The 14,240-nt window shown below is 44.5% G+C and overlaps 3 protein-coding genes across 10 annotated transcripts in view; 2 read left to right on the top strand and 1 right to left on the bottom strand.

Annotated features, from left to right (window-relative positions):
* The window catches only part of RILPL2 (Rab interacting lysosomal protein like 2), a 30,779-nt gene extending 23,055 nt beyond the window's left edge, over positions 1-7,724 (bottom strand). The window contains exons 1-2 of one of the 3 annotated variants that reach the window (XR_007406084.1): positions 7,037-7,722; positions 32-183 (exon numbers count right to left, since the gene is read on the bottom strand). Coding sequence is in view for 2 of the 3 variants with exons in the window: in XM_025473695.3 (XP_025329480.1) it covers positions 32-183; positions 7,037-7,366 (482 nt within the window). In the remaining variant the exon portion in view is untranslated. Of the gene's footprint in view, positions 1-31; positions 184-7,036 lie in introns of all 3 variants that reach the window. The other 2 variants (XM_025473695.3, XM_025473694.3) reach the window with 2 other exon arrangements.
* TMED2 (transmembrane p24 trafficking protein 2) overlaps positions 1-14,240 on the top strand; it is a 168,451-nt gene that overhangs the window by 53,947 nt on the left and 100,264 nt on the right. The window lies entirely within an intron of this gene.
* Positions 1-14,240, top strand: part of LOC112676464 (N-lysine methyltransferase KMT5A) — a 73,280-nt gene that overhangs the window by 37,119 nt on the left and 21,921 nt on the right. The window lies entirely within an intron of this gene.

Raw genomic sequence — 14,240 nt, 5'->3', positions numbered from 1 at the left:
TGCAGGAATGCCCAAAGCAGCAGAGCCCCACCTCTTATAGCACTGCAGCTCTTCCTGCACCACCATTAGCTGGGACTTGAGTTTGTTGCGCTCCTGGAGCACGTCCCTCAGCTCCTGTAGAGTGAAGCGTGGTCGGTTGGGATCTGTCAGGTCGACCACCATTTTGTCTGGTCCCAGGTTTACCTGTAAAAAAAGACGTTGGTCGCTTATACGGTTTCCCTTGTGAAGATGGACTGTTCACCCCAGAAAGGAAAATTCTGTTTTACTACTCCCAGGAACCCTATCAGCTGAGACACTGCCTGTTGGAAGCATCTGGTTAATGCGAAAGAAACAAAAGTTCTAAGTACAGTTCTCCAGCTCCTTGGAGAATGGCTGATTCCAGGTCTGGAATCAGGGAAAGCACGAGATGAACCTGAAGCCTTTCCTTGTGTAAGGAATGGAGACACCTCAAAATGACAGTTTGAAGGAGCTCCCGCTGGCCAGACTGAGATACTCAATTTGAGCATAAAAGTGAATAATAACAGGAATGGACAATAACACTTCACATAAAAGGAGAATTCAGGAGTTCATACGTAAAATTTAAAATTAATTAATTAATTAATAGGGATGTGACGGTTAATTTTATGCATCTACCTGACCGGGCTAAGGGATGCCCAGATAGCTGGTTAAATGTTATTTCTTGGTGTGTCTGTGAAGGTGTTTCTGGAAGACGTTAATTAGCATTTGGATTGATGCAGGGAGTAAAGCAGATGGCCCCCCTAATGGGTGGGCGGGTATCATCCAATCCACCGAGGGCCCCAATAGAACAAAAGGTGGAAAGAGGGTGAATTCTAGCGGGACATCCTCCTTCTCCTGCCCTCAGACTTTGACACTCCCGGTTCTTGGGCTTTTGGTTCCAGACCAGGACTTAACCATCAGCTCACCAGATCACAGACTTCCTGGTTCTCCAGCTTGCAGCCTGCAGATTACAAGATTTCTCAGCCTCCATAACTTCATGAGCCAATTCCTCAAATAACTATCCTCTTTATATCATAGCTATATCCCCTAGTGGTTCTGTTTCTCTGGAGAACTCTGATTAATACAGGGAAGGAATGGGCAGCCCGGGTGGCTCAGCAGTTTAGCACCGCCTTGGGTCCAGGGCCTGATCCTGGAGACCCGGGATCGAGTCCCACATCAGGCTCCCTGCACAGAGCCTGCTTCTCCCTCTGCCTGTGTCTGTGCCTTCTCTCTCTCTCTGTCTCATGAATAAATAAATAAAATCTTAAAAAAAAATACAGGGAAGGAAATGGGGAATTTATAGCAAAAGGCCAATTAATGGATGTAGAAGATGAGAAAGTTGAAAAAATCATCCTTTTGGGGCACGTGGCTGACTCAGTCGGTAGAGCATGAGACTCTTGATCTTGGGGTTGTAAGTTCAAGCCCCATGTTAAGTGTAGAGATTACTTAAAAATAAAGTCATTCATTCATTCATTCATTCATTCGAGAGAGCAGAGAGCACAAGTGGGGAGTTGAGGGTGGAAAAAAGGAAGAAAAAAAAAAAAAAAGGAAAAGAGGAAGAGGGAGAAGCAGACTCCTCGCCAAGCAGGGAGCCTGATGTGGGACTTGATCCAGGACCCCGAGATCATGACTTGAGTTGAAGGCAGATGCTTAACCGATGGAGCCACCCAGGCGCCCCCAAAATAAAATCTTTATCCTCCAAAAAAATCATCCCTTTTTTAACCAACTTAGTAATAATTGATTCAGCCAGGACTAGTGAATGGATCTAAACCTTTTGGGTAAAAGCTTGTTGGGGGAAAGAATATTTTGCAGTTTCAAAGTATTTTCCCACAACCACTTATGAATGACAAAGGAGAATAAAGGCACCTATACAATGCAGAAATCTAGCAGACACCACATTAGCTAAGTGATCAAGTTAACAACACCAATAATGACAATGTGAGTCAAATGTCTCCTGATACAAAGCACTGACTAGGACACAGAATCCCTTCAATGGTATTCCTGAAAAAAAAGAAAAATTTATATGGTATTCCTGCTAAACATGTATCACTTGAATTTACCCATAACACATTGGAACAAACCCAAATTGAAGGACATTCTACAAACCAACAGATACATAATCATCAAAAATGTCAGGGTCATAAAAGACAAGGAAAAGCTGAGGAACTGTTCTAGATTCAAGGCAACTAAAGACATGTGTCAACCAAAAGTACTGTGTAGGGATGCCTGGGTGGCTCAGCAGTTTGGCACCTGCCTTCAGCCCAGGGCAAGATCCTGGGGTCCCAGGATTGGGTCCCATGTCGGGTTCCTTGCATGGAGCCTGCTTCTCCCTCTGCCTGCATCTCTGCCTTTCTCTCTGTATCTCTTATGAATGAATAAATAAAATCTTTAATACAAAACAAAAGTACTGCGTAACCCTGGACCGGATCCTGCACCAGAAAAAAGATGCTGTAAAGGATATTATTGTGAATTTTGAATAGGGATAGTATATTAGGTCTTTGTATTCTATTCACCTTTTTCTGCTAAATTTGATCATTTATTTGTGGCTACACAATAATATGTCTTGTGAGATACCCACTGAAGTATTTAGGGTAAAGGGCCCTAATCTTTTACTAATCCTACAACTAACATAATGTCCCTCAAATAGTTGAGAAGGGGGCACCTGGGTGGCTCAGTGGTTGAGTGTCTGCCTTTGGCTCAGGTCATGATCCTAGGGTCTTGGGATTGAGCCCCACCTCAGGCTCCCTGCTCAGTGGGGAGTCTGCTTTTCCCTTTCCTTCTGCTGCTCCCCCTGCTTGTGCTCTCTGTCTCTCAAGTAAATAAATAAAATCTTAAAAATAAAACCAAAACAGTTGAGAAAAACTGAATATATAATACAGATACGGGATCCCTGGGTGGCGCAGCGGTTTAGCGCCTGCCTTTGGCCCAGGGCGCGATCCTGGAGATCCGGGACCGAATCCCACATCGGGCTCCCGGTGCATGGAGCCTGCTTCTCCCTCTGCCTATGTCTCTGCCTCTCTCTCTCTCTCTCTCTCTCTGTGTGACTATCATAAATAAATAAAAATTAAAAAAAACATAATACAGATACATATTATTTCTGTATATGCACATATATATTACATATATGCGGTTTTGTGTGTATGTATAAATACTTTGGTGTATATCTTCTTTTTTATTTAAAGGTTTTATTTATTTGAGAGAGTAAAAGAGAGCATAAGGTGAGGGGCAGAGGGAGAGGGAGAAGCAGGCTCCCTACTGAGCAGGAAGCCTGACATGGAGCTGATCCCAGGACTCCAAGATCATGACCTGAGCCAAAATCAGAAACTTAACCGACTGAGCCACCCAGGTACCCCTGGTGTATATCTTCAAAGACACACTACACACACACAAAACTGAATACAACACCTGAATCCAGGTGAAAGGTATACAGGTGTCCCTTGTGCTTTTCTTACAACTCTTCCGTAGGTTTGAAATGTTTTCAACCTAAAATTTAAGCAAAGGTTTGAAAACAACTTACATGTCCATGAATAGAAACCCAGTTAAATAAAAACTAAGGCACGACAACACTGGAACTTTCTGCAGGTGACAGAACAAGGTGCAATATAAAGAGAAACATAACAGTGACCATGTTCCTCTTGTCAGACTGACAAGGATCAGTGTTGTAAGGGCTGTGGGGAAGCAGACCCCAGCACTGATTGCCAGAAGACTGGGTCTCCTTAGCCTCTGTGAAGTGCAATTTAGCATTACATATTATCCAAATTTCAAATGCTTTATTTATTTATTTATTTATTTATTTATTTATTTATTTATTTTGCTCCTTCCCTTTAATCCAGTGAGTCTGGTCCCTCTAGGCATTCTCCCTCAGGAGCCAAATGTTAGGATTTTCTGTTAGGATTTTTTGTTGTTGTCTGGAATGTGATGGTTGCACAACATGAATGTACTTAATGACACTTAAGTATGCTCTTAAAAACGGTTAAGGTGGTAAAATTTAAATGTACTTTGTCACAATTAAAAATAACTTAAAAAGAAAAAGAAAAAAATAAGGTGTATTTTTATGAACTGCCTAGTGGCACTAAACACTCAATTCTTTCTGCCCTTTACCCCATCCCTGCTCTTAAGACTGCAATTTGGGAGGCAAATGCCATCTCATCTGCTAGCTGATAAAGCTTGTCCACTGAGCCCTATACAAAGAACTCACCCAGCCTCTGTGCAGAGTATGCTGTACACAGTCTGTAGCGGGGCTCCCTCCACATCCTTGTTCCTGGGGTTGGAGGTGGCAGGGATGAGCTCAGAATGTGAGCTGAGCCATCCTGAGCAAGTCATTTAACTTCTCTTGAGTTTCAAAAGGCAGGCTATAAATCATGATACTCAACTATCTCATATGACAGACACGGAAGTTGAACTGTATCTACAAAGACAGTTGTTACCAGGATGAATGAGTAGGTGAAATAAGTGCATAAGGGAAGTGACCAGAAACCCTCACTCTTTTTCCCCTGTGAATGTCAGCGACTCTCTTCCTGTTGTCCTTTCCTGGCACACTTCTCAGCTTGTGATCTTGTACTGTGATTCTAGAGGTATGGGAGTCTTACCTCTCCCACTAGACATGAGTTTTGTGAAGGCAGGGTCCTTGACTAATGTATCACTTCAGCCCCAGGGTCCAGCACCATGCCATCACTCATCAAATGTCATTCCAACAAATAAGGTCAAATGTGTATTCCGTGCGTGGTGGGCTTTTTTAAAAAGATATTATTTATTTATTTGAGAGATACAGAAATAGCAACAGAGATAGAGAGAATACAAGCAGAAGCAGGCTCTCCACTCTATCGATCCCAGGACCCTGAGATCAGGAGCTGAAGCTCCTGACCCTGAGCTGAAGGCAGATGCTTAACCGACTGAGCCACCCAGGCACCCGTTCGTGTGTGGTGGTTAAGACTGGAATCTCTGAGTTTAAATCCTGCCTTCACCTCTTACATGCAGTAAGTCCTCTGGCAAATTATTTAACTGTTCTAAGCATCCATTTCTGTAAAATGGATATACTAATAGTAAGAGGATTAAATGAGATAGTCCACTTAGAACAGCTTTGTTTTTTTTTTTTTTTTCAGCTTTGTTTTTTAACTGTAGCTGGAGACCCATCAGTAATTCATATTGATTTAATCAATTGCAACAAGAATTTAAAAACTCACAAAAATGGAATAGGCAAGTACGATTCTGTATCATATTTAATAAGGGTAAGTTAGGATAAATTGTTTCTTAAAACTTTTGTTTCATCAATATTGGAAAGTGATATAATGGGTAATTTTGTAAAATGGAGGTATAACATACATGCATTAACCTTGAGTTTATAGCTTGATGATTTTTTTAAAAATTATTTATGTATTTTAAGTAATCTCTACCTTCAACGTGGGGCTCGAACTCATGATCCCCCAACCCCACATCAAGAGTCACATGCTTCTCTGATTCAGCCAGCCAGGTGCCCCTAGTTTGGTGACTTTTTAAAGATACTTTATTTATTTTAGAGAGAGAGCAGGGGAGGAACAGAAAGAAAGGGAGAGGGAAAAGGAGAGAATCTTCAGCAGACTTCCCACTGAGGGTGGAGCCCCCACCAGGGACTGGGTCCCAGAACCCTCAGATCATGACCTGAGCCAAAACCAAGAGTCTGGCATTTAAGCCACCGAGCCACCCAGGCACCCCTTGATGATTTTTAGCATAGGTGTACACCCATGCAATCACCCTCCTCCCACTCTCCCTACCTGGGGTTACCATCAATCCGTCTTCTATAAATACAGATTATTTTGCCTGTTCCTGGATTTCACATAAATATATAGTAGGCTCTCTTTTGTGCCTGGCTCCTGTCTCTAAGTGTAACATCTGTGAGAGTCACGCACACAATTGAGTATATCAGCTCTGCTCGTTCTCACTGCAGTGTAAGTATTCCACTGTGTGACTATACCACAATTTTAAAATCCATTCTCCTGTTGTACTTATTACAGTTTGGCACAATTCTGGATAAAGGTGCTCTGAACATTTTTTTTTTAAGACATTACTTTTTTAATTTTAATTTTATTTTTTAAAAGATTTTATTTAAGGGGATCCCTGGGTGGCTCAGCGGTTTAGCGCCTGCCTTTGGCCCAGGGCGCGATCCTGGAGTCCCGGGATCGAGTCCCACGTCGGGCTCCCAGCATGGAGCCTGCTTCTCCCTCCTCCTGTGTCTCTGCCTCTCTCTCTATGTCTATCATAAATAAATAAATATTAAAAAATTTAAAAAAAAGATTTTATTTAAAAAAAAGATTTTATTTATTTATTTCTGAGAATACACAGAGAGGAGAGAGATAAGCAGAGACGCAGAGGGAGAAGCAGGCGCCATGCAAGGAGCCGGACGTGGGACTCGATGCCCGGTCTCCAGGATCAGGCCCTGGGAGGAAGGCGGCGCTAAACCGCTTGAGCCACTCGGGCTGCCCTAAAGACATACTTTTTTAAAAAAGATTTTATTTGTTTATTCACGAGAGCTGGGGCGGGGGGGAGGGGCAGACCTAGGCAGAATGAGCTCCCATAGGGAGCCCGATGCAGGACTCGATCCCAGGATTCCGGGATCAGGGGACCCGAGCTGAAGGCAAACCCGCAACCACTGAACCACCCAGGTGTCCCTAAAATTTATTTCTTACTCTAAGTCAAGATTCTCGAAATCTGACGGAGCGTGTTGGAAATGCAGATTCTCAGGTCCCACTCCAGACCTGCTGAATGAGAAACTCTGGGGCTCGGGCCCATCAATCTGTGCTTTAACGAACACTCCTGGTGGTTTCCCTGCACGCCGAAGCCTGAGAGCCGCTGCCTTAGGTCAAAAATGCTGGAGGCCCCTGATTCGGAACAAACGCAGCAAGGGCTCAGCACCTAGTAAGTGCTCAATAAACGGACCCATAAGAATGCTGCAAACCTGAGGGCTGGAGAGGCGCTGTGGCTGCTTTCGGGGGCTCGGGGCCCCCGAGTGCGTCCTCCCAGCCAGCCCAGGCTGCTCCCGCCGGACCCTGGCTCCCGCACTCACCTCCTGGACCGCCGCAGAGCCCTCCGTCCGCAGCCCCTCCACCTCCTTCCTGAGGCTGTCCCTCTCCATTCTCAGCTCCTCCACCACCAGGTTGCCCTCATTCACCAGCGTCTCCAGCATCTCCAGGACGCGGACGATCTTGAACTGCAGCTGTGTCACCCGAGGGTCGCTGCCCAGGGCCATCAGCTCGCGGCCGATCACGTAGGAGATGTCATACACGTCCTCGGCGGTCAGCTGGAAGGGGCTCTTGCCCAAAGCCCCCTCGGGCCCACATTCGTCCCCTTCTTCCTCCTCTTCCTCCTCCTCCTCTCGCAAAGGGGGCTCCTCCATGGCCACCCAGACCACTCAGCCACAAGAGCCGCTTTCTCAGAATCTCCAAACTTACAACTTCCTCCCGGCGCAGAAAACTTTCCGCTGGGTTGAGACCCTGCCTGCTCGGGGCGGGGGATGGCCGGGAGCGGCCAATCCGCGGCCGAGGGGTGGGCCCGGGGCGCAAAGGCCGCGCCCGGAGACTCCCAGGCCCGCACGATGGGTGCGCCCGCCCCGCTGGGTCCGGCGCAGGAGGGCGGGCTCCAGGATGTTGTCTGGGTGCACGAGAAGACAACACAAAGGGAGGACGGCCAAGTAGAGGAACGGGGAGGTTAAAGGGTGACCGCGGTGACTGCCGGCTGGGAGCTGCTGCAAACCGGGTGGGGGAGGGGCGGCCACTGAACCCCGCCCCCTGGTGACCGAGGCCGCCGCGGCCGGGTTTCCATGGAGACGGGGGCGGAGTTTCCACGGGGAGTCCCAGAACGCGGGCAGCATGCGCACCGCTTTTTCCTCTCTGTGCTCAAGCTTTCCAGCCATAGATTTTGCATTCTCCGTGGAGGAAGATCCGGGTCTCTGTTTGGCGGGTATTTTCAGAAGCTTGCAGCAAAACAGGACAGCTGTTGGTGTCTGCGCGTGGGAGTCAAGAGACCTGGGTTGCACAAGAGTCCTGGGCCCATTGTCGCCAGTGGCCTCTGCCTCTCAGTAAAGTGGAGAATCCCTGCGCGATGCCCTTTGCGGACTACTGGGTCTCTCTCCTTAGCGTTGCAGCCTTGACAAGTTACTTAACCCTCAGTTCCCTGCTCAGTGAATAAAAGTACCTACGTGGTAAGGTTGCTGCAGGAACAGACGAGGTCATGAGACAATACGTGTGACAAAAGCACTTCGGGAGTTACCCAAAACAGTGCTCGCTTTGGCAGCACATATTCTAAAAATGGGAGTTACTCAAAACATGTTAGCTGGTGTTTGTCATTATGTCCTCCAATAAACATGAAACTTGTGCGGGAGATACGTGGCACGTGGGTTGGGGTGGAAGAAGTAATAAAACAAAAATCATTCTCTGCTTTGAAAATTAGAAAGCATTATACAGACAGGGTTAGTAAGAATATTAGCAGTGTGGATTACAAAACAGTTATTTTAGGTTTGATTCGAACTTTGTAATAGTCATAGGCAGAAAACTTAGCAGTGGAGCTTGCCCTTTTCCCAGGAATATATTGCTAGCTTTCTTTGTGGTAGATACACCTGATTTTCTCTACACTGAGGTTCTAGCATCACTATGTTGAGTGGCCAAGGATTAAAATAAGCAAAAAGCAAAGCAGGCAAACAAAATAGACACCATTTTCAGAGGGTACAATATTCTAATAATCAAAGCCAGGCTTCTGGGCTCAGTAATCCATAAATCAAGCAGATATGACTACACCTAGTCATTAAATAAGGAGATAAAATGTTAGGCTTGCCATAAATAAAATATGGTATATCCATACAATGGAATATTATTCCACCATCAAAAGAAATGAAGGAATAGAATAGAGTGCCCAGAAATTTGGTAAATTTTCAACAAGGGTGCCAAGAATGCTATCATTTGAAAATCCTGCTTCCGAGGTTGGCCCTTGGCTAGGATCAGGGAACTTGTGTTTGGGGAGGGTTCCTACCACCCCAACTGATAAGGGTAGATCAGTGTGCCTTAATTGTTTATGCAAATAACATAGTTTACTGGCTTTCTTGTTGGGAGTATGGAATTTTGGTATGCACTAGGCAGAAGGTACCTGCATGACAAGCTCTCTTAGAAACTTTTGGCACAGTCTCTAATGAGCTTCTCTCATAGACAACATTTCACAGATGTTATAAATCATTACTAGGAAGTTATGCTAAGTCAAGCCAGTTACAAAAGACCTCCTATTGTATGATTCCATCTACGTGAGATGTCCAGAATAGGCAAATCCATAGAGACAGAGCATCTACTATATGCAAAGTCTGTAGTGTTGTAGTCAATGAAGCTGTGGAGTTAAGCAGTCTTTGACCTGAACCTCACAATTAATACTTGCTGGTACATAAGTTTGATCAAGTTCCCTAATTTTCCCAAATCCAATTCTTCGGTGTAAACTGGGAAAAAGAAAAATATTCTCCAAGGGTTGTGTGAGGGTTAGATAAGATAATGCATGAAAAGTGCCTAGTCCAGGGCCTACCACATAGATGCTGTCTATTATTGGCTATTATAATAAAATGCTAATAATCTTAACTCTTAGACATCTCATAGAATTCAACAATCTGTTGAGAACTAATCATGATCCTTCTTTCTCCATTGGAAAATCATGCAAACAATTATGAGTTACAACAGAGATTTTTACAGTGTACTCCCCAGAACGCCAGCATTGGGATCACCTGGAAACTTTTCAGCAATGCAAATTCTTGACCCACTGAATCAGAGACTTTGGGAGTGGGCCCCAGCAATCTGTTTGCACAGCCCTCCAGATAATTCTTTTCTTTAAGATTTTATTTATTTATTTATTCATGAGAGACACACACACACACAGAGGCAGAGACACAGGCAGAGGGAGAAGCAGGCTCTGTTCAGGGAGCCTGACATGGGACTCGATCCCAGGACTCCAGGATCAGGCCCTGGGCTGAATCAGGTGGCGCTAAACCGCTGAGCCACGCGGGCTGCCCCCTCCAGATAATTCTTCTTAATAGTAAATAATAGCACAGTATTTAAAGGGGTGGTTTCTAGACCAGATCACAAGCGTTCAGATTGTGATTGACTCTGCCACTTGTAAGCTGTGTGATGTTAGGCAAGTAAATTGTGCTTCTACTCCGCAGCTCACTTTTCCCAGCTATAATACGGGGATAAGGATAAAATCTAGTTTGTGAGATTGTCGTGAAGTGCTTTAGAACAGTGTCTGTCAAAAAATAAATAAATAGGGATCCCTGGGTGGCGCAGCGGTTTGGCGCCTGCCTTTGGCCCAGGGCGCGATCCTGGAGATCCAGGATCGAATCCCACGTCAGGCTCCCGGTACATGGAGCCTGCTTCTCCCTCTGCCTGTGTCTCTGCCTCTCTCTCTCTCTCTGTGACTATCATAAATAAATAAAAACGTAAAAAAAATTTAATAAATAAATAAATAAATAAATAAATAAATAAATAAATAAATAAAAGGGGAGGGGGACATCTGGGTGGCTCAGCGGTTGAGCATCTGCCTTCAGCCCAGGGCATGATCCTAGAGTCCCAGGATGGAGTCCCACATCGGGCTCCCTGCATGGAGCCTGCTTCTCCTCCCTCTGCCTATGTCTCTGCTTCTCTCTTTCTATGTCTCTCACGAATAAATAAATTAAATCTTAAAAAAAAAAAGTCTGTCACATAGTAAGTGCTCAATAGATGTTGGCTATTATTATTACCATTTTAAAATATTTTATTTATTTATTTATTTATTTATTTATTTATTTATTTATTTATTACAAGTGGGAGGAGGGGCAGAGGCAGAGGAAGAAAGAGAATCTCCAGTAGACTCTGTGCTGAGCACTGAGCCTAATGTGGGTCTCGATCTCACAACCAACCCTGAGGTTACTACCTGAGCCAAAATCAAGAGTTGGATGCTCAACTGACTGAGACACCCAGGTGCCCATTTGTCAGCTATTATTATTATAAGCTACTTTTATTATAAGCTACTTTATTACTATTATAAGCTACTTTACTGAATATGAAATATAAGAAATTTCCCAAGTTCATATAATAATTGGGGAACAAGATATGGAAAGCTGGATTAGCAATGTAGAATATGTTTACTTTTTTAGTCATGAGATATATCATTATACAAAGATTTATTTATTTATTTATAAATTTGTTTATTCATGAGAGATACACGGAGAGAGGCAGAGACACAGGCAGAGGGAGAATCAGGCTCCCAGTAGGGAGCCTGATGTGGGACTCGATCTTGGGACCAGGATCATGCCCTGAACCAAAGGCAGACGCTTAACTGCTGAGCTACCCAAGCGTCACTATACAGTTTTTTAAATAATTTTTAAAATAATTTTTTAAATATTTATTTATTTATGATAGACATAGAGAGAGAGAGAGAGAGGCAGAGACACAGGAGGAGGGAGAAGCAGGCTCCATGCCGGGAGCCCAACGCGGGACTCGATCCTGGGACTCCAGGATCGCACCCTGGGCCAAAGACAGGCGCTAAACCACTGAGCCACCCAGGGATCCCCTAAAAATAATTTCAAAAACATTCTTCCTCTGAGATTTAAGACCATGCATGCATCTGCATTCATCCTCCCACCCACCCCTGCTCCTTTGAATAGAAACCAGACTGCAAAAGCCCATAAGGTCATGCCTTATGGTTAAACAAAGGAAAAAGTGATGTGGAAAACAAAAGTAGTGGGTGAGTCACACTTAATAAAAAAGGAGCTATAAATGTTTGCAGCCTAATGCCCCCAATAGGAAGGTTCCATTAGCAGCACCTGGCTGGCTCAGTTGGAAAATTGTGCAATGCTTGATCTTGGGGTCATGAGTTCAAGTCTCACATTGGGTGTAGAGTTTACTTAAGTTAATAAAACTTTTAAAACAAAGAAGAAAAGTTCCTTTAAAAAATATCTGGTGGAAAAAAAAATATCTGGTGGTCTTATTGATGTAGTTTTGGTATATAGGTGAGGTCCAGAGCCGATGGCCAAGAAAGAATTCTTGAGACGTCTTTGGTGCAAAGAGATGGTTTTATTAAAGCATAGGGACAAGACCTGTGGACAGAAGGAGCTGCTGCGCCAGAGTTCTGAGGGATGATTGATTATATACTCTGGAGTTGTGGGGGGATAAGGAAAAGGGAGGTATTCAAAAGAATTTTTGTATGCTAAAGAAGACCTAAAAGATATTGGAGGCCTTGCCATTGTCAAATTAAGATTGTCCCTCTAGTAAAGCATAACATTAAGACAGTTGGGATTTTCCTTCTGAAAGTTAGGTTATTGATCTGAATGCTTTTATTGATAAGAATGTTTTTGGGGGGCCACTGGGTGGCTCAGTTGGTTAGGTGTCTGCCTTTGGCTCGGGTGTTTTTTTTTTTTTAATTTTTAATTTATTTATTCATGAGAGACACACAGAGAGAGGCAGAGACAGAGGCAGAGGGAGGAGAAGCAGGCTGCTCCATGCAGGAAGCCTGATGTGGGACTCGATCCCAGGACTCTGGGATCAGACCTGAGCCAAAGGTAGATGCTTAACCACTGAGCCACCCAGGCATCAGACTCAGGTGTTGATCTTGGGATCCTAGCATTTGAGCCCCGCACTGGGCTCCCTGCTCAGTGGGGAGTCTGCTTCTCCTTCTCTCTCTGTCCCTCCCCTGCTCATGCTCTCTCTCTCTCAAATAAATAAATAATCTTTAAAAAAACAGAATGCTTTTTTTTCTTGTAAATCACTAAGACATTTTGTAAACTCAAGGAGACTTGTCTTGCAGGACTATGATCTCTATTAGTTAACCATTTATTTTTCCCTTCCTTAGCTTTAGGGCAGCCAGGAATGCCTGAGGAAGGTCACACAGGTCCCACCTAGGAGTGGGGGAAGGAAGGTAGTCAGGTGTCAGCTTGTGCTTTGTCCTCAGCTTGCTTTTTACTCCCTCAAAACTATTTTGATACATCAAGTAGAGTAAGTCTTATGCTCCTTCTGAATACCTGTGGCACTATTTATTTTCTGAGTGGTACACTCAGTATGGCTTTCTTCCTGTTCTCCACATTATTTTCAGGTCTTCTTATCCTTAAATAATGCACCAAAACAGCAAGGATTTTGGAGATTTTCCAGTTTGGCTTAAATGCCTGCAATCCAGGGTCAGTGACTTCATCCCTAGGAGTTGTAGTTCTTTAGAAAAGAATCTGGTTGCAGGAAGAGTGGAGCCCTGGGCACTAGTTTTGAATCTGTTTGCTTAGGAGCATACTTTTTAAATTTTGTTTTGTTTTGAACTTAGGTGAAATGTTTATTCATGGTAGTGAGTGGGTCATGAAGAAGCATTAAAGGAGATTTTCAGGAAGGTAATACAATCCTCCACCACACCCTTCAGGCCTGCTCTTGTACTCTGGAATGTAAAAATATACTCCTTAAAGAGTTGTTGAGACAATGAAATGAGCCTAGCCCAGTGACAGGGAGGTTTGCTTTATGATTCTACTAGTGTGGGATGCCTGGGTGGCTGAGCGGTTTAGCGATGCTTTCAGTCCAGGGTGTGATCCTGGAGACCCAGGATCAAGTCCCATGTCGGGCTCCTTGCATGGAGCCTGCTTCTCCCTCTGCCTGTGTGTGTCTCTCTCTCTCTTTGTGTCTCTCATGAATAAATAAAGATTTTATTTTGTAAGATGGAGTCAGGGTTGTTAACCCTTCCCTGGCCTCTTCTCTTCTTCATTTCCCTATTTTGGTCACTGGCATGTGAAATATTAACACTGGATCAAATATGGTGGGGGAAATTCATTACAGTGGAGTCCTTCATTGCCCAAGGCTGCTGCTCATTGCCATTGCCACTGGCTGCTACTTGGGGTCCATCTAGTCCCTCTTATGAGTCATCAGGGCATAGGGTTGGAGCAGTACATACAGAAGGCTGACACATAATAATCAGCTTAGGAGTGGAAGAAGAGAAAGAAGCAATTCTGGAAATAAGCAGAGGTTTTTTTTGTTTTTGTTTTTGTTTTTAAGTAGGCCCACGCCCAGCATGGAGTCCAATATGGGGCTTGAACTCAGACCCTAAGATCAAGACCTGAGCTGAGATCCCAAGTCTGATTCTTGGGATCCCTGGGTGGCTCATGGTTGAGCACCTGCCTTTGGCCCAGGGCAGGATCCTGGAGTCCCTGGATAGAGTCCCACATCAGGCTCCCTGCAGGGAGCCTACTTCTCCTGCCTGTTTCTGCCGTGCTTTCTCTGTCTCTGTGTCTCTCATGA

The sequence above is a fragment of the Canis lupus genome, chromosome 26, assembly GCF_003254725.2.
Source record: "Canis lupus dingo isolate Sandy chromosome 26, ASM325472v2, whole genome shotgun sequence".
NCBI classification, from domain to species: Eukaryota; Metazoa; Chordata; class Mammalia; order Carnivora; family Canidae; genus Canis; species Canis lupus.
Note: the sequence above shows the minus strand (reverse complement) of the source record. Positions and strands in the feature narration are given on the sequence as shown.